This window comes from Salvelinus namaycush, chromosome 31 (assembly GCF_016432855.1).
Source record: "Salvelinus namaycush isolate Seneca chromosome 31, SaNama_1.0, whole genome shotgun sequence".
Taxonomy (NCBI): Eukaryota; Metazoa; Chordata; class Actinopteri; order Salmoniformes; family Salmonidae; genus Salvelinus; species Salvelinus namaycush.
Genome location: NC_052337.1, coordinates 32,319,066 through 32,343,452, shown reverse-complemented (window position 1 = coordinate 32,343,452; position 24,387 = coordinate 32,319,066). Strand labels below are relative to the sequence as shown.

The 24,387-nt window shown below is 41.6% G+C and overlaps 1 protein-coding gene across 1 annotated transcript in view; it reads left to right on the top strand.

Annotated features, from left to right (window-relative positions):
* Positions 1-24,387, top strand: part of LOC120025557 (phosphatidylserine decarboxylase proenzyme, mitochondrial-like) — a 36,398-nt gene that overhangs the window by 6,927 nt on the left and 5,084 nt on the right. Inside the window, exons 2-3 of the mRNA XM_038970116.1 lie at positions 4,039-4,109; positions 7,320-7,495. Of these exons, the coding sequence (XP_038826044.1) occupies positions 4,039-4,109; positions 7,320-7,495 (247 nt within the window). The remainder of the gene's footprint in view (positions 1-4,038; positions 4,110-7,319; positions 7,496-24,387) is intronic.

The following is a 24,387-nucleotide window of genomic DNA, read 5'->3' as shown; positions in this document are numbered from 1 at the left end:
TTCTTGGGACCTAGAACAAGCATCTCTGTTTTGTCCGAGTTTAAAAGTAGAAAGTTTGCAGCCATCCACTTCCTTATGTCTGAAACACAGGCTTCTAGCGAGGGCAATTTTGGGGCTTCACCATGTTTCTTTGAAATGTACAGCTGTGTGTCATCCGCATAGCAGTGAAAGTTAACATTATGTTTCCGAATGACATCCCCAAGAGGTAAAATATATAGTGAAAACAATAGTGGTCCTAAAACGGAACCTTGAGGAACACCGAAATGTACAGTTGATTTGTCAGAGGACAAACCATTCACAGAGACAAACTGATATCTTTCCGACAGATAAGATGTAAACCAGGCCAGAACTTGTCCGTGTAGACCAATTTGGGTTTCCAATCTCTCCAAAAGAATGTGGTGATCGATGGTATCAAAAGCAGCACTAAGGTCTAGGAGCACGAGGACAGATGCAGAGCCTTGGTCTGACGCCATTAAAAGGTCATTTACCACCTTCACAAGTGTAGTCTCAGTGCTATGATGGAGTCTAAAACCAGACTGAAGCATTTCGTATACATTGTTTGTCTTCAGGAAGGCAGTGAGTTGCGGTGCAACAGCTTTTTCTAAAAATTGAGAGGAATGGGAGATTCGATATAGGCCGATTTTAGTTTTTTTATATTTTCTGGGTCAAGGTTTGGCTTTTTCAAGAGAGGCTTTATTACTGCCACTTTTTTAGTGAGTTTGGTACACATCCGGTGGATAGAGAGCCGTTTATTATGTTCAACATAGGAGGGCCAAGCACAGGAAGCAGCTCTTTCAGTAGTTTAGTTGGAATAGGGTCCAGTATGCAGCTTGAAGGTTTAGAGGCCATGATTATTTTCATCATTGTGTCAAGAGATATAGTACTAAATCATTTGAGTGTCTCTCTGGATCCTAGGTCCTGGCAGAGTTGTGCAGTCTCAGGACAACTGAGCTTTGGAGGAATACGCCGATTTAAAGAGGAGTCCATCATTTGCTTTCTAATGATCATGATCTTTTCCTCAAAGAAGTTCATGAATTTGTTACTGCTGAAGTGAAAGCCATCCTCTCTTGGGGAATGCTGCTTTTTAGTTAGCTTTGCGACAGTATCAAAAATACATTTCGGATTGTTCTTATTTTCCTCAATTAAGTTGGAAAAATAGGATGATCGAGCAGCGGTGAGGGCTCTTCGATACTGCACGGTACTGTCTTTCCAAGCTAGTCGGAAGACTTCCAGTTTGGTGTGGCGCCATTTCCGTTCCAATTTTCTGGAAGCTTGCTTCAGAGCTCAGGTAATTTCTGTATACCAGGGAGCTAGTTTCTTATGACAAATGTTTTTAGGGGTGCAACTGCATCTAGGGTATTGCGCAAGGTTAAATTGAGTTCCTCAGTTAGGTGGTTAACTGATTTTTGTCCTCTGACGTCCTTGGGTAGGCAGAGGGAGTCTGGAAGGGCATTAAGGAATCTTTGGGTTTTCTGAGAATTTATAGCACGACTTTTGATGCTCCTTGGTTGGGGTCTGAGCAGATTATTTGTTGCGATTGCAAACATAATAAAATGGTGGTCCGATAGTCCAGGATTGAGGAAAAACATTAAGATCCACAACATTTATTCCATGGAACAAAACTAGGTCCAGAGTATGACTGGGACAGTGAGTAGGTCCAGAGACGTATTGGACAAAATCCACTGAGTCGATGATGGCTCCGAAAGCCTTTTGGAGTGGGTCTGTGAACTTTTCCATGTGAATATTAAAATCACCAAAAATTAGAATATCTGCTATGACTACAAGGTCTGATAGGAATTCAGGGAACTCAGTGAGGAATGCTGTATATGGCCCAGGAGGCCTGTAAACAGTAGCTATAAAAAGTGATTGAGTAGGCTGCATAGATTTCATGACTAGAAGCTCAAAAGATGAAAACGTCATTTTATTTTTAGTAAATTGAAATTTGCTATCGTAAATGGTAGCAACACCTCCGCCTTTGCGGGATGCACGGGGGATATGGTCACTAGTGTAACCAGGGGGTGAGGTCTCATTTAACACAGTAAATTCATCAGGCTTAAGCCATGTTTCAGTCTGGCCAATCACATCAAGATTATGATCAGTGGTAAGTTCATTGACTATAACTGCCTTTGAAGTGAGGGATCTAACATTAAGTAGCCCTATTTTAAGATGTGAGGTGTCACGATCTCTTTCAATAATGGCAGGAATGGAGGAGGTATTTATTCTAATGAGATTGCTAAGGCGAACACCGCCATGTTTAGTTTTGCCCTAGGTCGAGGCACAGACACGGTCTCAATGGGGATAGCTGAGCTGCCTACACTGACTGTGCTAGTGGCAGACTCCACTAAGCTGGCAGGCTAGGTCGAGGCACAGACACAGTAAAGGGAGAATGCCACCGAATCGCTTGTTCATAGCCTGTGTCGGCAGTTTTGAGGAGCAGGCGTTTCAATGCATGACAGAGGGTATCACGTCTGCTGCAGGCGTAGTTGATGAGCTTATTTCTCGAGTCAGTTGTTCGAATGGAGTTAGCTAGTGTTTTCATGTTTCCAAATTTCAAAAAGGGCAGCAGCGGTATGACAACCAGCACATTCATGAGCATGTAATATGACTTTCCTCAGTACGAAATCCTCGACAACCCACTATGCTGTCAGACTCGACATGCTCATTGGGGCTGATATCTCTGGTCCAAATGTCAGTCGTGAAGTGACGCTATTACTGTGTAACTCCGGTAGGGCAACATCTGAAAAATAGTGCACTTGGTAGTGTGTACCAGTTGGCGAAGGCCAACATCACCCACGACAGAGAACGGTTTATTGTCAAGGGAAATTAGTTCCATTATCTTGGCTTTAATGGATTTCGCGTTTGAGTTGTTTCGCTGAAATGTTCTTACTCTTTCAAATGACTGCTGGACTTGTTGATTGCTTGCTCTGCACAGCAGACATTGTGGGCTAGGTTAGGAATGCTGTGTAGCGCTACATTTTACGTGGCATCATTACATCATGTACCTACATTATATAGGTATGCACGTCAGCTTTGACATCGGTTTTGCACATTGGCGTTAAACTAGACATCGAGCCGATGTTGTCATTTTTAGCTAATATCGTCCGATTCCGATATATTCACCGATATATTGTGCATCTCCAGTCTCAACATCAACTGTTCAAAGGAGACTGCGTGAATCAGGCCTTTATGGTCAAATTGCTGCAAAGAAACCACTACTAAAGGACACCAATAAGAAGAGACTTGCTTGGGCCAAGAAACATGAGCAATGGACATTCAACCAGTGGATTTCAGTGGATTTGTCAGTGGAAGTCCAAATTTGAGATTTTTGTTTCCAACTAGTGTGCCTTTGTGAGACGCAGAGCATGTGAACGGATAATCTCCGCATGTGTGGTTCCCACCGTGAAGCATGGAGGAGGAGGTGTGGTGGTGCTTTGCTGGTGACACTGTGTGATTTATTTAGAATTCATTGCACCCTTATAACCAGCATGGCTACCACAGCATTCTGCAGTGATACGCCATCCCATCTGGTTTGCGCTTAGTGGGACTATCGTTTGTTTTTCAACAGGACAATGACTCAACACCCCTCCAGGCTGTGTAAGGGTTATTTGACCAAGGAGAGTGATGGAGTGCTGCATCAGATGACCTGGCCTCCACAGTCATCTGACCTCAACCCAATTGAGATGGTTTGGGTTGTGTTGGACCGCAGAATGAACGAAAAGCAGCCAACAAGTGCTCAGCATATGTGGGAACTCCTTCAAGATGGTTGGGAAAGCATTCCTCGTGAAGCTGGTTGAGGGACTTTGAATAATCTAAAATATTTTGATTTGTTGAACACTTTTTTTTGTTACTACATGATTCCATATGTGTTATTCCATAGTTTTGATGTCTTCACTATTATTCTACAATGTAGAAAATAGTAAAAATAAAGAAAAACCTTTTGACCGGTACTGTATATTGTATCTCCGATCTCTTAATGTGGTATTGGGATAGTTATTGAAATATATAACTAGAGTATGTGCTTCTTCTGTCCGCCTGCAGTGGCTGGCTCCACTTCAGAGCACAAGGAGCCGGACAGTTTCATCCAGGGCCATGGCGTTCATTATCCAGTGGTGAGTTTCACACTGACATCCTCACACAACAGTCCCAGACAAGACCCAGGCTTTTACAACCAACATGGTGACTGGGGCTGTCAAACACTCTTAGACTACATTCCCATTAGTCTCTGTGCTAATAAGATGAACATGCTCAGTGGTAGTAAGTAGTGTGTTAACCAAAAGTAAAGTGGCATTACTGCTATCCTGTATCACTTAAACTCTCTTTAAAACACCTTCAGACCCTTACTAGTGCATTACTCCAATGGCGTCACAGGGGCGCCATCTCTCCTCTGACACCAATGTAGAAAATTCAGAAACTGAGGTGCAAATTGTAGTACCAACTTACTGAACATTCCAACGGCCTTAGTAGGTGTATCAATCAGTTGCTATAGTATTCTTTTGACAAAGCCATATATTTTTTATATTTTACAAGACATTTGAGTCTTAAGTTGTGCGCTAATGGATTACACGCAGTAATGTAGTGGGTAAAAAATGTGTGTAAATGCTTGTGCAAAATAACAAAAGGTTGGTAAACATTTACCCTCTACTACACCTCTGATTACACCACAATGGTTTCAGTGTGAATTGATGCAAAAATAATCGAGACATAAATTGTTAGGCCTAGATATTATTCTACGTTTGGCGCAACCACCCTGGGCTGTGGGATTGCCAAACACTGGTCTATTAATTGTTCATATTAGAGCTTCTCTCATTCTAGCCAGTACATTATCAGTAAAAACTTTTACAGACACAAATAATTACATAATTTGTGAGTCAACTCTATCACACTATCCAGCGAGTAGCCTAGGCCATTGTCTCAACTCAGTAATTAGTCTACCAGGTTCTATGGTTTATTTATAATAACATGACGTGCACATTTAGCTACAGTAGGAATTATGATAAAAATATATACAGTACCAGTCAAAAGTTTGGACACCTACTCATTCAAGGGATTTTCTTTATTTGTACTGTTTTCTACATTGTAGAATAATAGTGAAGACATCAAAACTATGAAATAACACATGGAATCATGTGGTAACCAAAAAAAGTGTTAATCAAATCAAAATATTTTAGATTTTTCATAGTAGCCACCCTTTGCCTTGATGACAGCTTTGCGCACTCTTGGCATTATCTATGCTTTTCCAACAGTCTTGAAGGCGTTCCCACATATGCTGAGCACATTTTGGCTGCTTTTCCTAGGGCCCTTTGAAATCTGTTTTATTCTTTTCCAAATTTTGTTTTTTTTGTTGACATTTTTCTGGAATTCTGTGTTTTACGATTTACGCTAATTTTATCATCAGAAAGAATGTCTATTAATATGAATGAATTAAACGTCAACAATTTAATAAGATATAACAGTAAATGTGTAATGATGCAACACAACAGTGCACTATTTTTTTATCAAGTCAAGTGCTTCAATACAGAGTTCTACTAAGTGTTTCATTATAAATTGAAAAAAAGTAATGCAAGAATCTAGTTTACAATGCAGCAACCTTCTCCTCTGTTTCCAGCTGGCTGAGGATGTTTGTGACTGCCTGGGATGATAACTTTTCTGCCAACAAAAACTCTGTACAGATGAACATGCTCTGCATGGTACTTCACTGCCTCAAACCAGCTATTCCAACTGGAGCTCACTGCTTCAGGAGGAGCCTTGGCCTGCACAAACTCCTTCATAATGAGGAAGCTCACCCATCTTCTCTTTCCATGTCACAACTTCAGAGAAGTATTTGTAGTGTTGCCAGGTCTCACCCACCATATTGATAACATGGCAGAGACAGGTTACATGGACACTGTTGGGCATCACTTCTTTCAGAACCTCCTTGTATGCCTTCAGGCAGTAGGAGGCATTATCCGTGACCACTGCCCAGGCATCATTCTGGTTCAGATGGTTGCTGTGGAGGGAGGTTAGCATAGCTTGGGAAAACGTTGAGTAGTTGCATCGGTCCATGAAAATGACATCCAAATGACATCCAGGCCAGGTCATCTGATGCACCGCTCCATCACTCCTCCTTGGTCAAATATCCCTTACACAGCCTGGATGAGTGTTGGGTCGTTGTCCTGTTGAAAAACAAATGATAGTCCCACTAAGCGCAAACCAGATGGGATGGCATATCGCTGCAGAATGCTGTGGTAGCCACGCTGGTTAAGTGTGCCTTGGATTCTAAATAAAGCACACAGTTTCACCAGCAAAGCACCATCACACCACCTCCATGCTTCACATGGGAACTACACATGTGGAGATCATCTGTTCACCTACTCTGCGTCTCACAAAGACACGGCGGTTGGAACCAAAAATTTCACATTTGGCCTCATCAGACCAAAGGACAGATTTCCACTGGTCTAATGTCCATTGCTCATGTTTCTTGGCCCAAGCAAGTCTCTTCTTATTATTGGTGTCCTTTTAGTAGTGGTTTCTTTGCAGCAATTCGACCATGAAGGCCTGATTTCACGCCGCAGTCTCCACTGAACAGTTGAGATGTGTCTGTTACTCGAACTCTGTGAAGCATTTATTTGGGCTGTAATTTCTGAGGCTGGTAATTCTAATGAACTTATTCTCTGCAGCAGAGGTAACTCTGGGTCTTCCTTTCCTGTGGTGGCCCTCATGAGAGCCAGTTTTATCATAGCGCATGATGGTTTTTGCGACTGCAGTTCTTGAAATGTTCCGGATTGACTGACCATATCTTAAAGGAATGATGGACTGTTTCTCTTTGCTCATTTGAGCTGTACTTGCCATAATATGGACTTCGTTTTTTACCAAATAGGGCTATCTTCTGTATACCCACCCCTACCATGTCACAATACAACTGATTGACTCAAAACGCATTAAGGAAAGAAATTCCACAAATGTACTTTTAACAAGGCACACCTGTTAGTTGAAATGCATTCCAGGTGACTACCTCATGATGCTGGTTGAGAGAATGCCAAGAGTGTACAAAGCTGTCAAGGCAAAAGGTGGCTACTTTTGAAGAATAAAAAATTTGAATTCTATTTTGATTTGTTTAACACTTTTTTTGGGGGGGGGTACTACATGATTCCATATGTGTTATCTCATAGTTTTGATGTCTTCACTATTATTCTACAATGTAGAAAATAGTAAAAATAAAGAAAAACCCTTGAATGAGTAGGTGTGTCCAAACCTTTGACTGGTACTGAATATGCAAGACTTGTTATGGAAAGAACTGTAACTGTTCCTAATATTACCCTTGTGTTATATGCATGGTGCAGGGCGACAGCGGTTCAATGCAGCCTCTCTCGGCCTTCAGGCTCGCAGCAGGCCCTTTACTCTCCTCATCGCCACTGGCGGAGGCTACATGGGATACGACCAGTACGGCCGCTACAAGGACCGGGAGCTAACAAAGATTGGTATCGAGGTGCCTCCACGCATCGCCAATGAAGCCCAGGTAGGGAGAACTTCTGGGGTCAATCTACTGTATCTTTGGACCTAGTCATGGTCCCAGGTACCAGGATGGGTATTATGGAGAACAATATCACAGGTGTTCTTATGCTTGCTGTCAACACTAGTTCAGCCCATTGTTTACTGATTGAACTTAAATAGCCTAATCGAAGGAAAATCCACACCCGGTATGATTTGTGCACCGTGCTTTTTCAGTCCCTACATATAATACACTTTTATTGGTCACACACACACATATTTAGCAGATGTTAGTATACGGGTGTAGCGACATGCTGGTGTTCCTAGCTCCAACAGTGCAGTAATATCTAACAATTCATAACAATAAACACACATCTAAAAGTAAAATAATGGAATTAAGAAATATATAAATATTATGACAAGCAATGTCGGAGTGACATTGACTAAAATACAGTAGAATAGAGTATATACAGTTGAAGTCGAAAGTTTACATACACCTTAGCCAAATACATTTAAACTTAGTTTTTCACAATTCCTGACATTTAATCATAGTAAACATTCCCTATCTTAGGTCAGTTAGAATCACCAATTTATTTTAAGAATGTGAAAAGTCAGAATAATAGAGGAGGATTATTTATTTCAGCTTTTATTTCTTTCATCACATTCCTAGTGGGTCAGAAGTTTACATACACTCAATTAGTATTTGGTAGCATTGCCTTTAAATTGTTTAACTTGGGTCAAACCTTTCGGGTAGCCTTCCACAAGCTTCCCACAATAAGTTGGGTGAATTTTGGCCCATCCCTCCTGACAGAGCTGGTGTAACTGAGTCAGGTTTGTAGGCCTCCTTGCTCGCACATGCTTTTTCAGTTCTGTCCACAAATTCTCTATAGGATTGAGGTCTGGGCTTTGTGATGGCCACTCCAATACCTTGACTTTGTTGTCCTTAAGCCATTTTGCCACAACTTTGGAAGTATGCTTAGGGTCATTGTCCATTTGGAAGACCCATTTGCAACCAAGCTTTAACTTCCTGACTGATGTCTTGAGATGTTGCTTCAATATATCCACATAATTTTCCTCCCTCATTATGCCATCTATTTTGTGAAGTGCACCAGTCCATCTTGCAGCAAAGCACCCCCACAACATGCTGCCATCCCTGTGCTTCACGGTTGGGATGGTGTTCTTCGGCTTGCAAGCCTCCCCCTTTTTCCTCCAAACACAATGATGGTCATTATGGCCAACAAGTTCTATTTTTGTTTCATCAGACCAGAGGACATTTCTCCAAAAATTACGATCTTTGTCCCCATGTGCAGTTGCAAACCGTAGTCTGGCGTTTTTAATGGCGGTTTTGGAGCAGTGGCTTCTTTCTTGCTGAGCGGCCTTTCAGGTAATGTCGATATAGGACTTGTTTTACTGTGGACATGGATACTTTTGTACCTGTTTCCTCAAGCATCTTCTCAAGGTTCTTTGCAGTTGTTCTGGGATTGATTTGCACTTTTCGCACCAAAGTACGTTAATCTCTAGGAGACAGAACTCGTCTTCTTCCTGAGAAGTATGACGGCTGCGTGGTCCCATGGTGTTTATACTTGCGTACTATTGTTTGTACAGATGAATGTGGTACCTTCAGGCGTTTGTTTCATCCTTGGGATCAATTTCCAGACTTGTGGAGGTCTACAATTTTTTTCTGAGGTCTTGGCTGATTTCTTTTGATTTTCCCATGATGTCGAGCAACGAGGCACTGAGTTTGAAGGTAGGCCTTGAAATACATCCACAGGTACAACTCCAATTGACTCAAATTACGTCAATTAGCCCTATCAGAAGCTTCTAAAGCCATGACATTATTTTCTGGAATTTTCCAAGCTGTTTAAAGGCACAGTCACAACTTAGTGTATGTAAACTTCTGACCCACTGGAATTGTGATACTGTGAATTATAAGTGAAATAATCTGTCTGGAATTAATTGAACAAAATTACTTACATTTACATTTAAGTCATTTAGCAGACGCTCTTATCCAGAGCGACTTACAAATTGGTGCATTCACCTTATGATATCCAGTGGAACAACCACTTTACAATAGTGCATCTAACTCTTTTAAGGGGGGGGGGGGGTAGAAGGATTACTTTATCCTATCCTAGGTATTCCTTAAAGAGGTGGGGTTTCAGGTGTCTCCGGAAGGTGGTGATTGACTCCGCTGACCTGGCGTCGTGAGGGAGTTTGTTCCACCATTGGGGTGCCAGAGCAGCGAACAGTTTTGACTGGGCTGAGTGGGAACTGTACTTCCTCAGAGGTAGGGAGGCGAGCAGGCCAGAGGTGGATGAACGCAGTGCCCTTGTTTGGGTGTAGGGCCTGATCAGAGCCTGAAGGTACGGAGGTGCCGTTCCCCTCACAGCTCCGTAGGCAAGCACCATGGTCTTGTAGCGGATGCGAGCTTCAACTGGAAGCCAGTGGAGAGAGCGGAGGAGCCGGGTGACGTGAGAGAACTTGGGAAGGTTGAACACCAGACGGGCTGCGGCGTTCTGGATGAGTTGTAGGGGTTTAATGGCACAGGCAGGGAGCCCAGCCAACAGCGAGTTGCAGTAATCCAGACGGGAGATGACAAGTGCCTGGATTAGGACCTGCGCCGCTTCCTGTGTGAGGCAGGGTCGTACTCTGCGAATGTTGTAGAGCATGAACCTACAGGAACGGGTCACCGCCTTGATGTTAGTTGAGAACGACAGGGTGTTGTCCAGGATCACGCCAAGGTTCTTAGCGCTCTGGGAGGAGGACACAATGGAGTTGTCAACCGTGATGGCGAGATCATGGAACGGGCAGTCCTTCCCCGTCTACTTGTCATGCACAAAGCAGATGTCCTAACCGACTTGCCAAAACTATAGTTTGTTAACAAGAAATGTGTGGAGTGGTTGAAAAACAAGTTTTAATGACTCCAACCTAAGTGTATGTAAGTTACGACTTCAACTGTACATATGAAATGAGTACAGCAGTATGTTAACATTATTGAAGTGGTCAGTGATTCTATGTGTATATAGGGCAGCAGCCTCTAGGTTGCAGGGTTGAGTAGCCGAGTGGTAGCCGGCTAGTGATGGCTATTTAATAGTCTGATGGCCTTGAGATAGAAGCTGTTTTTCAGTATCTTGGTTCCAGCTTTGATGCACCTGTACTGACATCTCCTTCTGGAAGATAGCGGGGTGAACAGGCCGTGGCTAAAGTGGTTGATGACCTTGATGATCTTTTTGGCCTTCCTGTGACATCGGCTGCTATTGGTGTCCTGGAGGGCAGGCAGTGTGCCCCTGGTGGCGCTTTGGGCAGACCGCACCACAGTCTGGAGAGCCCTGCGGTTGCGAGCGTTGCAGTTGCCATACCAGGCGGTGATACAGCCCGACCGGATGCTCTCAATTGTGCATTGTGCAATTGTGCAATTGTGCATCTGTAAAAGTTTGAGTCTTAGGGGCCAAGTCAAATTTCTTCAGCCTCCTGAGGTTGAAGAGGCGTTGTTGCGCCTTCACCACACTGTCTGTGTGGGTGGACCATTTCAGATCGTCAGTGATGTGTATGCTGAGGAACTTGAAGCATTTCACCTTCTCCACTGCGGTCCCGTCAATGTCGATAGGGGCGTGCTCCCTCTCCTTTTTCCTGAAGTTCACGATCAGCTCCTTCATTTTGTTGAGGAAGAGGTTATTTTCCTGGCACCACTCCGCCAGGGCCCTCACCTCCTCCCGGTAGGCTGTCTCGTCATTGTTGGTAATCAGGCCAACTATGGTCGTGTCGTCTGCAAACTTGATGATTTGAGTTGGAGTTGTTTGTGGCCACGGCGTCATGGGTGAACAGGGAGTACAGGAGGGGGCTGAGTACGCACACTTGTGGGGCCCCTGTGTTGAGGATCAGTGAAGTGGAGGTGTTTCCTGCCTTCACCACCTGGGGGTGGCCCGTCAGGAAGTCCAGGACCCAGTGCATATGGCGGGGTTCAGACCCAGGGCCTCGAGCTCGATGATGAGCTTGGAGTGTACTATGTTGTTGAAGGCTGATCTATAGTCAATGAACAGCACTCTTACATGGATCTTCCTCTTGTCCAGGTGGGATAGGGCAAACTCCACCTCTATTTGATACCTCTGGATGCTGAGAAGTGTGTACAGAGCTTAGACTCAAAGGATGTGTGTGATTGAGCTTGGATGTGTTTGTCTGTCGGACTCCATTTGTGTCCTTCCTTCATGATGCTGATCTTTCTTTTCTTCCTGCTTGTCTGTGTTTTGATGCTCTGTTGCAATGTCTGTATTTTGTGGATTCTCAGAGAATATTTTTGGGGTGTCGCCATAACGGTTCCTTTCCCAATAGTTGAAATGTACCTTCCCCTGGGTTCAAGATGAGCAGCTTTTGCTAAAGTAATTGCTTTCACCTGAAAACATTTTCAGTTCTGTTAAACCTATGGTTTTGCCTACAGTGCATCCGGAAAGTATTCATTTTTTAAATGATTAAATGTTTTTCATCAATCTACACACTACTCCATATTGACAAAGTGAAAACAGGTTTTAGACATTTTTGCAAATATATTAAAAAATAAAAACAAATTTACATAAGTATTCAGACCCTCTGCTATGAGGCTCGAAATTGTGCTCAAGTGCATCCTGTTTCCATTGATCATCCTTGATGTTTCTACAACTTGATTGGAGTCCACCTGTGGTAAATTCAATAAATTGGACATGATTTGGAAAAGCACACACCTGTCTATGTGACCCGTTTCAGGAAACTAGGGCTGCATTCCAAACACTTTAAGACACCCTATCCCCTCAGCCCTCAAATTAAGTGGACACTTCTGATGACGTATCATGACGTCTGACGGGTAAACACTTGCAGGGCATGAGGCGAGGGAGGAAGGAAGGATTATTAAATGGACCGCCCTTGCCCGGAAATTCGTCTAAATTAGTCTAATAGCTTGTGGGTGCTTTATATGCGCTACAGTCAATTATGATTGCATGTCTACTTATATTAATAACTATATAATTATTAATATACGCCTACTGTATGATAGCTAGCAAATTAATTGGCTAACTAACATTAGCCTGCCTAGCTACTTCTGAAGAAGGAACATGTTATATTTCTACGATTTCCAATAGCCAACCAAACAAAAACATCATTGCTTTTATGAGACGTGTTTGTGCATTAGTAGCACAATTTCTAACTTATTTACTTACACTTGTATGTTGACTCCATATTGACGTTGAGGTTTTAAGTTTTGGCTGACTTTTCTTAGGGGATGTACAGTCATCGCAAATTGAATTGTGGAGCGTTTCAGGCTCCGAAGTGAACATAATTGTACATTCGTAAACTTAATTTAAAAACGAGGGCTGAGGGGCTTACGTTGCAAGCTTCCCTTGCTTAGCTAATCATTTGGACCGACGACAAATATGGCCGGGGGGTTCCCCCGAGGGCTGAGGGCTGTCTACTTTGATTTTGAAACGCAGTATGTCGCGGGCCACTACTTCTACTACAGTAGAGCCGTTCGAACATAAACTTTTATTTGATCAAAATGCGATTTTTTTTGGGGCAGAAAATGCCTTCTCAAACATGTGAACTTTCATGTGCCTTAAACTTGTATGCCATCTGTAAATACGAATAAAATTGTTAAATTACGAGCCTAGTTGGTTTATCCACAGAAAGACAGCAATCTTCCCACTAGCCATGATTGGCTGAGATAATGAGAAGGCTGGTCATGCCGAGAGATGAGTTTGGATTGGTCTGCCATATAGCACACTTCTGTCTATTTGAGCTGGTCAGTATTTCTAGGTAATTTTGTCTAACACGACTTTTAATTTTTTTTTAATTAAAACTGCATATGTGTTGCTCTCCACTTTCTGGAGGACTGAGTTTTAAAATCAGTGGAATTTGAGTATGATAGCTAAGGACATGGAGAAAACACTTGTCGTCTTCAAACCAAGGGCAACCATGGCATCCGAGAGGAGACGCATCCAACCATGAAAGATGTATACGGACGGGTAAGATAGTCTAGCTAGCTACATTTTCAGATATTACACGTTTCTAATTTTGACAGAGCCATTTGGTTGGCTAGCAATAGCCTAATATTAGCTAGCTAACATTGAACCTGGTTGGTTAGCAACCTGCAGATTCATGCAAGGAAGTAACGTCATGAGTTATTATGGTTCATTGTTTACCTAGCTTGCTAACGTTACGTGTATGACCTTATTATTCGTATTATGGTTAGTTGTTTACTTGTTTTAACAAAAGACTCCACTATGCAAGTAACCATTTCGGGTGCATTTGTAAATACAGTCTGGCCATCTACTGTATTTTCAGAGCACTAGTCGGAGTGTGCCAGAGAGCGCTGAATAACTGATGAATTTACGAACGCTCCACGCCCGTTGAATATGGCGGGTGTCAGCAAAAAAAGCGTAATTAAATTGTTGCCAGCAGCACAGTTAGTCACCGACACTCTGGATAACATGAAAACAGCCTAACCGGCTCTTCTACGGTGAGTAAAATGGTCAGTGGGGTGTGTTCTCATTCTGTCTGGAAGTAGCTAGCAAGCTAGCCAATGTTAGCCAGTTAGCTTGGGTGTTTGACTGCTGTTGTGAGGTCAGAACGTTCGGATCAACTTTACTCATCGGCCAGAGCATCCGGTGTGCGCACTGAACGTGAAATGCTCTGAATTTATGAAAGGACAATCTGACATCACAGTTGCAGTCACCAACGCTCTGGATAACATAACAGCCAAACCAGCTCCGCTAGGGCGAGTAATGTTCAGTGAGCTGTTCTCTCTCTCTCTCTCAAGTAGATGTCTGGAAGTAGCTATCAAGTTAGCTTGGGGGCTTGACTGCTGTTAGTACATTCGGATCAACCCTTAAAGAGATGGGTGGGGCTAAAGCTTAAGCGGGTGTGAACGATGCTGAATGGGTGTAGACAGAGGGGCTCTTCAATAGTGGTACCAAAACATTATTTTCTCATAAGTGAGTTTATAAACTTTCAAAGCAAAATTACTTTCCCATTGTTCCTCAACTGTAATGTATGATATACCATTTTCTAGTTCTGAGTCTCTACTTTTAGCCAATGTAAAAAACACTTTCAAATGTTGCAACATAAGACCGATTTGAGCCGGTCAGTCACATATAAGGTGCCACAGTAGATGTCAGAGCAAAAACCAAGCCATGAGGTCGAAGGAATTGTCTGTGGAGCTCAGAGACAGAATTTTGTTGAAGCACAGATCTGGGGAAGGGTACCAAAAAATGTCTGCCGCATTGAAGGTCCTCAACAACAAAGTGACCTCCATCATTCTTAAATGGAGGAAGTTTGGAACCACCAAGACTCTTCCTAGAGCTGGCTGCCCGGCCAAACTGAGCAATCTGCGGAAAAGGCCCCTGGTCAGGGGGGTGACCAAGAACCCAATGGTTACTCTGACAGAGCTCCAGAGTTCTTCTGTGGAGATGGTTGTCCTTCTGGAAGGTTCTCCCATCTCTGCAGCACTCCACCAATCAGGCCTTTATGGTAGTGTGGCCAGACAGAAGCCACTCCTCAGTAAAAGGTACTTCTCAGCCTGCTTGGAGTTTGCCAAAAGGAACCTAAAGGGCTCTCAGACCATGATAAACTCTTTGTCCTGAATGCCAAGCATCACGTCATTAGGAAACCTGGCACCATCCCTACGGTGAAACATGGTGGTGGCATCATCATGCTGTGGGGATGTTAATCAGCGGCATGGTCTGGGAAACTAGTTAGGATCAAGATGAACAGAGCGAAGTACAGAAAGATCCTTGACAAAAACCCGCTCAGGACCTCACAACGACCCTAAGCACACAGCCAAGAGACAACGCACAAGTGACTTCGGGACAAGTCTCAATGTCCTTGAATGGCCCAGCCAGAGCCCGGACTTGAACCCGATCGAACATCTCTCGAGAGACCTGAAAATAGCTGTGCAGCAACACTCCCCATCCAACCTGACAGAGCTTGAGAGGATCTGCAGAGAACAATGAGAGAAACTCCCCAAATACAGGTGTGCCAAGCTTGTAGCGTCATACCCATGAAGTCTCAAGGCTGTAATTGCTGCCAAAAGTGCTTCAACAAAGTACTGAGTAAAAGGGTCTGAATACTTATGTAAATATGACATTTCAGTTTTTTTAAAGTTTTTTTATAGATTTACAAAAATGTCACCCCATAATGACAAAGCAAGAACAGGATATTGTGTGTAGATTGGTGAGGGGGGGAAACAATTTTAATCCATTTTAGATTAAGGCTGTAATGTAACAAAATGTGGGGGGAAATCAAGTGGTCTGAATACTTTTCCAAATGCACTGTATGTAGGCAAAAATTTAAGCTTGAAAGATATGAAATTTAGGGAAGCGAAAGACACCTTTTACCAGTATCGTTTTTTTGAAAGACAACATTTTTACACATTGTGCACCAAATGATTAACAGATACTCTAAATTATGATTTCTTAAAGAAGCTGCAATGTGTAACTTCTTGGACAACCTGACCAAATTCACATAGAAATGTTACTTAGATCTGTCATTCTCAATGAAAGCAAGTTGAAGAAGCGGTAGATCTGTTCTATATGTGCTATTTCTATGCTTCCCATTAAGTTTAGTTTTTGCATATTTTACTTTCGGTTTTGTATAACAGCTGAAAATACAATGTTTTTTTGTTATGGAAAATATATTTCACAGCGGTTTAAATGGTACAATGATTTTCTAAACTATACTTGCTTGTTTTGTCACAAACTGAAATTTGGCAAACTATTAGAATTGTAGCAACCAGGAAATGTCAGTGGGATTTCTGCAAAGAGCATCTTTAACTAAATGTTAAAATTAACTTTATTTAAGAATTGTATTTGTGGTTTACATGATAATCACCAACGCAACTATATAGATTCACAACAGCAGTCAAAGGTCATGTAAAGAACCTTGGCAACCTTGCAATGAGAGCTTGTTATGAACCTTATATGACAAGCACACGCAAGTTGTTCATTACGACAATGTTTTCTTACTGAAACCGTAATGTGAAATAGTTTTTCGGTTCTAAATGTATTAGCTATATATTTCAATTGAAAATGGCATGCGCTGAAGACTGAAAGTTCATGCAGCAAAATGCTTGCCGATCTGGTTTTAGTCACACACATTCTAATTTAGCAAGCTGGCTTACAATCTTATCTCATCATTAATGCAAGCACATGACCTGAATGATAGATCTGCGCCAACTCTCTTGCTTTTTGCAGATGGCATATTTAAACTAAAGAAGCCCACTAATAGGCCCAGACAGTAACTGTGTTATTTATGTGTTCACTTTGGCGACAATCCAGTGTAAGCACACAAGTAGAACAGATCTAGATAGAGCCTAACCACATTGCTGGCTAGACGGCTAACGTTAACTAAGTGAGAGTGTGATGAGGACAGGGGCTGCTTGCTTGGTGAAGTATACTTTTTGATTATTTACTTATTCAAATATGCTGTCACTGGCTGTGGCAAGCTACTCATCGTCAAACTACCATGCCCACTTTCTCACGTTGTGACTTAGGGATGAATTATGTTCAATGAGAATCTCATAGAGCGCTCTCTTCAGGCAACCTTTGAGAAAAAATATATTAAAAAATTACCGTACGTAGAATTTGTTCATTCTACATAGTCAGTCAAAAGTTTGGACACACCTACTCATTCAAGGGTTTCTTTATTTTTACTATTTTCTACATTGTAGAATAATAGTTAAGACATCGAAACTAACTCAAGGAATCATGTAGTATCCAAGAAAGTGTTAAACAAATCAAAATATGTTTGAGATTCTTCAAAGTAGCCATCTTTTGCCTTGACAGCTTTGCACACTCTTGGCATTTTCTCAACCAGCTTCATGAGGTAGTCACCTGGAATGCATTTCAATTAACAGGTGTGCCTTGTTAAAAGTTCATTTGTGGAATTTCTTTCCTTAATGCGTTTTGAGCCAATCAGTTGTGTTGTGACAAGGTAGGGGTGGGTATACAGAAGACAGCCCTATTTGGTAAAATACCAAGTCCATATTATGGCAAGAACAGCTCAAATAAACAGAGAAATGACAGTCCGTTACTTTAAAACATCACTTTTTTGAACGTTTTTTTTAAAGGGCAGTCACAAAAACCATCGCGTGCTATGATGAAACTGGCTCTCATGAGGACTACCACAGGAATGGAAGACCCAGAGTTACCTCTGCTAAAGAGAATAAGTTCATTATAGTTACCAGCCTCAGAAATTGCAGCCCAAATAAATGCTTCAGCGTTCAAGTAACAGACACATCTCAACGTCAACTGTTCAGAGGAGACTGCGTGGATCAGGCCTTCGTGGTAGAATTGCTGCAAAGACAATACTACTAAAGGACACCAATAAGAAGACTTGCTTGGGCCAAGAAACACGAGCAATGGACATTAGACCAGTGGAAATCTGTCCTTTTGGTCTGAGATTTTTGGTTCCAACCGCTGTGTCTTTGTGAGATGAAGAGTAGGTGAACGGATGATCTCTGCATGTGTGGTTCCCACCGTGAAGCATGGAGGAGGTGTGGGGGTGTTTTGCTGGTGACACTGTCAGTGATTTATTTAGAATTCAAGGCACACTTAACCAGCATGGCTACCACAGCATTCTGCAGCATTACGCATGCCATCTGATAAACTTGATTTAATAGGAGTGGACGTATTAATGATAGATTGACAGCAATGTCGTAGTGCATCAGAGGCAGTAAGACTACAAAGATCTAAGACTTTGTTTAGAGCACATCTGTCGTGATCTCGACATAACAGATTTTTTATTTTTTATTAATCTGTCCTCTCTGGATTTCCGTAAATTATGCCCGATATGTTGTCTTTGTCAGTTTTAGTGCTACATTTTCGTTCTGTCTATTTTTCTGAGTGCAGAACTAGGCGTATTTGGTCTATCCCTTTGTCTCTAATGCCTTACAAGTTGTTGACCTAATCAAACTGGTTTGGTACAGCTGGATTAGCAAACTTAATCCAGAAGTGATACTGAGGCTCATTCCATGGGAAATTATTGTTGGAATAGTGATCTTTTAAGTGTACGTAGTGTTAGTGTCATAGGAGTAATCCCGACAGGCCCCGTGTCGGTGTGTCATGGTAGTAAGCACAACAAGCTCCACGTAGCCTATTGTTTGTTTAGGCTATTTAACATGGGAGACGGCCAAGTGTCAAAATAGGTGATGTCATTGCAGATAACCAACAACCATAAGATCAGACCGATCAGAACGACCAAGCGTAAGCCTGTTTTTCATGCCATTTCTGTGACTTTTCCCCTCCCTTTCTGTAGTGTAATCATCTTACCATACATGTGTTAGTCTTTGACTTGGTCATACAGTATCTATCAAATCACTGGGAGTCTTGTAGGCACACATGCGAGTAAAATGGTCGCACTGTAGAGCCCTGTGTAGCCTATATATGAAGCAATATAGAGCTCTATGCTAGCGCAAATTATCATGGGGAAAGCCCAGGGTTGCAATATTGCAGGTGTAGGCACTGTGTACGTTTTGAGGTCAAGTGGTAGCCTGAAAGGTCCATGTTGAATGCCTAAGGGGAAAGGTTTAAGTGATATAGGCTAAATCATGACTTTGTTGAGTCTAAAACAGGGTTCCCCAATTTGGCCTGCCGGTGATTTTAATTTGGGGCTTCTCAAGTTTTCTGAGCAAAAAATTACTTAAATAAAATAATACTTACAAAATTTGCATTTTTGTTCTTGGACATGATTGTAATATCACCAGGAAATGAGCTCAGTGCTTTTTCTTTATTTAGGAAATCTGTTCCCAAGTATTCCCACGCATAAATAGGCATATGCAGTGCTTGACTTGGGCAGGAGCTCACCGGAGCAAAGTACCGACACCTCACATTTTCTAGTGCTTGAGCTCCTGTTCCTCTTATAGAATATTATCTCAAAAGTATTGTGGAGCTCCTGCACCTAAATATAAACAGTACTGGCACCCAAAATGAGTACCGGAACCTATTTCAGTCCAAGTCTGTGGCTCCCGAGTGGCGCAGCGGTCCAAGGCACTGCATCTCAGTGCTAGATGACGTCACCACAGACACCCTGTTTCGAATCGTGATTGGGAGTCCCATAAGGCGGCACACAACTGGCCCAGCGTCGTCTAGGTGTGGACGGTGTAGGCCGTCATTGTATTTAAGAATTTGTTCTTAACTGACTTGCCTAGTTAAATTAAAAAAATAAATAATTTAAAGTCAAGCTCTGGGCATATGTGATCATATACCAAAGTATTCATGGTTTGAAAGTATTCTGTTTTTCTCATACTATATCTGTTTGGGTTTCTTGCAGTCGATTTGCAGTGTACAAATTATTTGTAACTATGTTCCGACCATCTGCTCAAGGAAAAATCGTCCCACAGCTGAATGTGATTTGGACCCCTGGTCTAGGACTTGTGCCACTGGCACGTAATTTTACAGATACCATGGGACCGTATGAGAATGCAAAGAAGTACAGAAGGCATCACTTCAAATTGTCTTCTCTTCATTTTATGTACATTCATTAACCAAATAACATACAGAAAATAAATGGAATCTCCCCCGACCCTGTAAAAATGTATCATATGCCATTTCTATCCTCTCTACCTCTCTGTAGAATCAGTGCTGTTGTTTATGCACCATAGTCTCTTTTATACTGTTATACTACTGTGACCCAGAGAGAATTTCTTTTGACAAAATTGTATTTGACAAAACATCCCTTTTAAACTGTTTCACCTCTGTATGTAAAGGAACTAATCTTATGTAAACGCACAGATTGGTGGGCTTATTTGCTTTAGCTACAAAAGGGTGAATATTTATACGGCAGTACTGTAATAAATTCTTGCCTATTTTGAAGTGTACCCTTTGGGGGCCTGGAATGCAGACTTTCTCAATAGGGCTTTGCAATGAATTGAGTGTGGGGTGAGGTTTTGTCACAGTGCAAATGGAAGCTCATTGGCTAGTTTGGGGATTGGGTTAGGGAATTTCCCAGACTTAAGTTGACGTTTTTATCTCGCTATATTGTAAATAAGCATGGAACTGTCAACGTGGTGGACTTTTGGTCGCACCCCCTTTTGAACTGTCCAATACAACATGCGACAATCAGAAAGTGACTTGGCAAGGTCCCCTGGTCACTGTCAAGGTCAGCATTGTCATCATGGCATCTCAACTTCCCACTGTGACTATGAACACACACACACACTCTGAAGTGTGAACACCCATACACACTCGCCTTATATTAGTGCTGAGCAATTAACCAAAATGTTGATTTATTTTAGTTTTTAAATAACTGACTGAAGTCTGTTCAAGTATTTGAATTCCATGTTTTTTTGTGCGCTCAACACACCATTTGTGCTGTTTCTTTAGAGAGATTTGTCTCTGGGATATGCTGTCCCAACTCATCATAGTTAAGCGCCGAACGATGGTAATTAACTACAGTGACCAGAATCAATTGTGCCTGTTCTCATTGGTTCTTTCCGGGCAAGCCTGTGGGGCAGGCAGACAGACATGGAGAGGAAGAGCGATAGAGCGACACGAGGGGAATAAAGAGCGGTTGCTTAGGTCTCTACACGACAGTACATGTAATTGATTGATAGTTGTTATTTAGCAGTGTTAAAAGTATGCCTGATCTACTTTTTGAAGAACTACTGAAATTGTGATTCAAGTCTGCTATGGTTAACCTGAAGGATGACTCTGGGGAGCACAGAGATAGCTGGCTGCTACAGCCTGAGCAGAGATTATATGATGACTTGAGTAAAATATTCATCAAATAAAAAAAATGTAATATACAGAACTGAAATATTTTATTAAAGTAATGTGAATAAAGGATGGTTTATTAAAAAGTGATATGCTGTAATGGCCAATCACTACCATCATTTGTTTTGTGTTACAGCATTGAAAACCGTGATTATATGAACCGACCTCAAAAAGCACTTATTGCTCAGCACTACTGTGGACACACACACTTGTCAGAGAGTTAGGCTTACACTTCACAAGTCTCATTTGGCTTCTCAAAGACCCACATGCACATGGCCTCCTAACAATGGCCTGAGTTCTTCTCAGGGTGAATCTGGGCTGAGACGTGAATGGAATGGTAATGAGCAGACTAGACAGGGGCTCTCAATTTCCCCTCCGACAAGCCAAAGACACAGCATTCTGAGCCAGCTACAGGGAAATTGGGGATAGGAGCATTCCCTGTGTCTCACTCTCTACAGACATATTTAGCAGTTCCTCTTTGGGTAAAGACAGAGGTATTGTGTGTTTATGTAACATATTTTACATTTGCATGTAGTATGGATAAATGCGGATATATACTACTGTTCAAGTTTGGGGTCACTTAGAAATGTCCTTGTTTTTTAAATGACATCAAATTGATCAGAAATACAGTGTAGACATTGTTAATGTTGTAAATGACTATTGTAGCTGGAAACGGCTGATTTAAATAAATAAAATGTAATTGAATATATACATAGGCCCATTATCAGCAACCAATGGCACGTTGTTAGCTAATCCAAGTTTATAATTTTAAAAGGCTAATTGAACATTAGAAAACCCTTTTGCAATTATGTTAGCACAGCTGAAAACTGTCCTGGTTTTAAAAAAGCAATAAAACTGGCCTTTAGATTAGTTGAGTATCTGGAGCATCAGCGTTTGTAGGTTCGATTACAGGCTTAAAATGGCCAGAAACAAATAACTTTCTTCTGAGACTCGTCAGTCTATTCTTGTTTTGAGAAATGAAGACTATTCCATGCGAGAAATTGGCAAGAAACTGAAGATCTCGTAAGTTGAAATAGGCTAAGCAGATGGAAATCACCGCAATTAGCCTATGTCAGTATACAGGTAACTACAGAATGAATGATAATCGGCTGGGCCGCTATATCGGACTGATATTGGCTTTGCCGATAGTCCCTTTACACCAGTCGCCACTCTCCGTCTGAGCCACGATCACAGCACCATGCCCATAAATGTCAATCTGGGGAGATCACCAGCAGCAGCAAGCTAGCTCATTCTCCAACAAAAAGGTGCAGTATTGAGAAATTGATGACTGACACAGTGACCAAAATCGAACTCCTGTTGCAAATTATTAGTGTTAGTTAATTCACTAATAATAAGGCTCGTGTCGACTTGCCCGGATATGCATGCAATAAGCAAGCTAGCTAACCAGATAGCTATGTGACCTGTTAGCAAAGATTACAATAACTAACCCTTTCATCTGTGGTGTTAGCTATATTAGCTACTATGCTAGTTGGCTAGATAAAGATGGTCCTACGATATTAGATGGGAGCTAATAGAAAACGTAGCTAGCTAGCTTTAGCTGGTTATCATTTTGAACATGCACCATTTTCGGCAATGCGGTGACTTGCGGTGTGCTGATCTGACCAGCCGCAATTATATGCATAAATTGTAAGGCTGATCAGATTTAGACGACTGGTCGATTGTTTGGTCGATAGGCTGTTGGTTGACGAAGATTTCTTAAGTTAACAGTAGCAAAACAAAAAATCATGGTATACAAGATACCTTTCTGATTCGTGCCTGTCTGAGTGGACTGATCCATTGGGATGGCACAGTCCATCAGTCTAAGACATATGCAACTGAAATTGTATATGGTCATATTATGTAAGAACAATGGTGCAATACAAATAATATTATTTTATAAGCTAATGCACTTTCTCCCGCGTTGGATAGTGGTTGCTGTACACGGTTCTGAAACACATCAGTGCGCTGTTGAATTGGCGCCTTTTCATTGACCATGTTGCTATGTGCATATTAGCAAAGTTAACCACCATATTGGTGTTGAGAGCAATGCGGCGGAGGCAGCAGCAGAGTTAGGAGACGAGAAAACAGCCCTTGCCTTATTGTCTAAGAAAAGAGAGGATAGAGGAAACCCCAACTTAATTAGGTCTATAACCAATAGCCTAACTGTTAAATGTGCCTGGCTTTATAAATCATCCATATATATCTACAGAAATAAGACCGATCCTGATTTATGTTGACTGTTTGAGTGTTTGGTTGAAAGCCTACTGATTCCGTGAGCACCAAGGCTCACACAACAATTTCACAAATTCTGCAGTTTTTAATCTTTGCTATGCTGTGATAAACGCTTTGCACTTTTTTCCCCATTAGACCAGCCTCCCTGGTATTATTTCAAATGTATTTAGTGTTTACACTTCCAAATTGTCAAATTATATTTATAATAATAATAACCCTATTTTTTTCCTCGATCTCGTTGTTGTTATAATAATTTCATTGTCATTAGTAAGCTTAGTATAGCAGCCAAAGTTTGGACACCTACTCATTCCAGGGTTTTTATTTTTACTATTTTCTGCATTGTAGAATAATAGTGAAGAAGTCAAAACTATTACGTAACACACATGGAATCATGTAGTAACCAAAAGTGTTATCCCTATTTGGTCAAATGTGTTTATCTTCTGTATACCAACCCTACCATGTCACAACATAACTGATTGGCACAAATGCATTACAGACCAAAAACTTTACAGTTTACATACATTTAAAAACTTTACAGTTTACATACATTTAAAAACATTAACATGAATAGATACTTTTATTTGAATGGAAATATAATGCACCCATTTTATAAAGAGATTTACCATTCAAATGTATGCATTAATGCATACATGGCTATCTTTGGGAAATTGTAATTAAAACATTTAATATCGGCCTCCTTGACCCCCAGAAATCGGCATCGCCCCTAAAAAATCCATATTGGTCGCTCTCTACTGGTAACTGAAAAAATAATGTAAATGAGAGCTATAAAGTATATTGAAAGCAGGTGCTTCCACACAGGTGTGGTTCCTGAGTTAATTAAGCAGTTAACATCCCATCATGCTTAGGGTAATTTATTCTACCATGGCTATGCCCTCAGGATGACAATGTCCCCATCAACGGGGCATGAGCGAGTGGTCACTGAATGTTTTGAGTATGACGA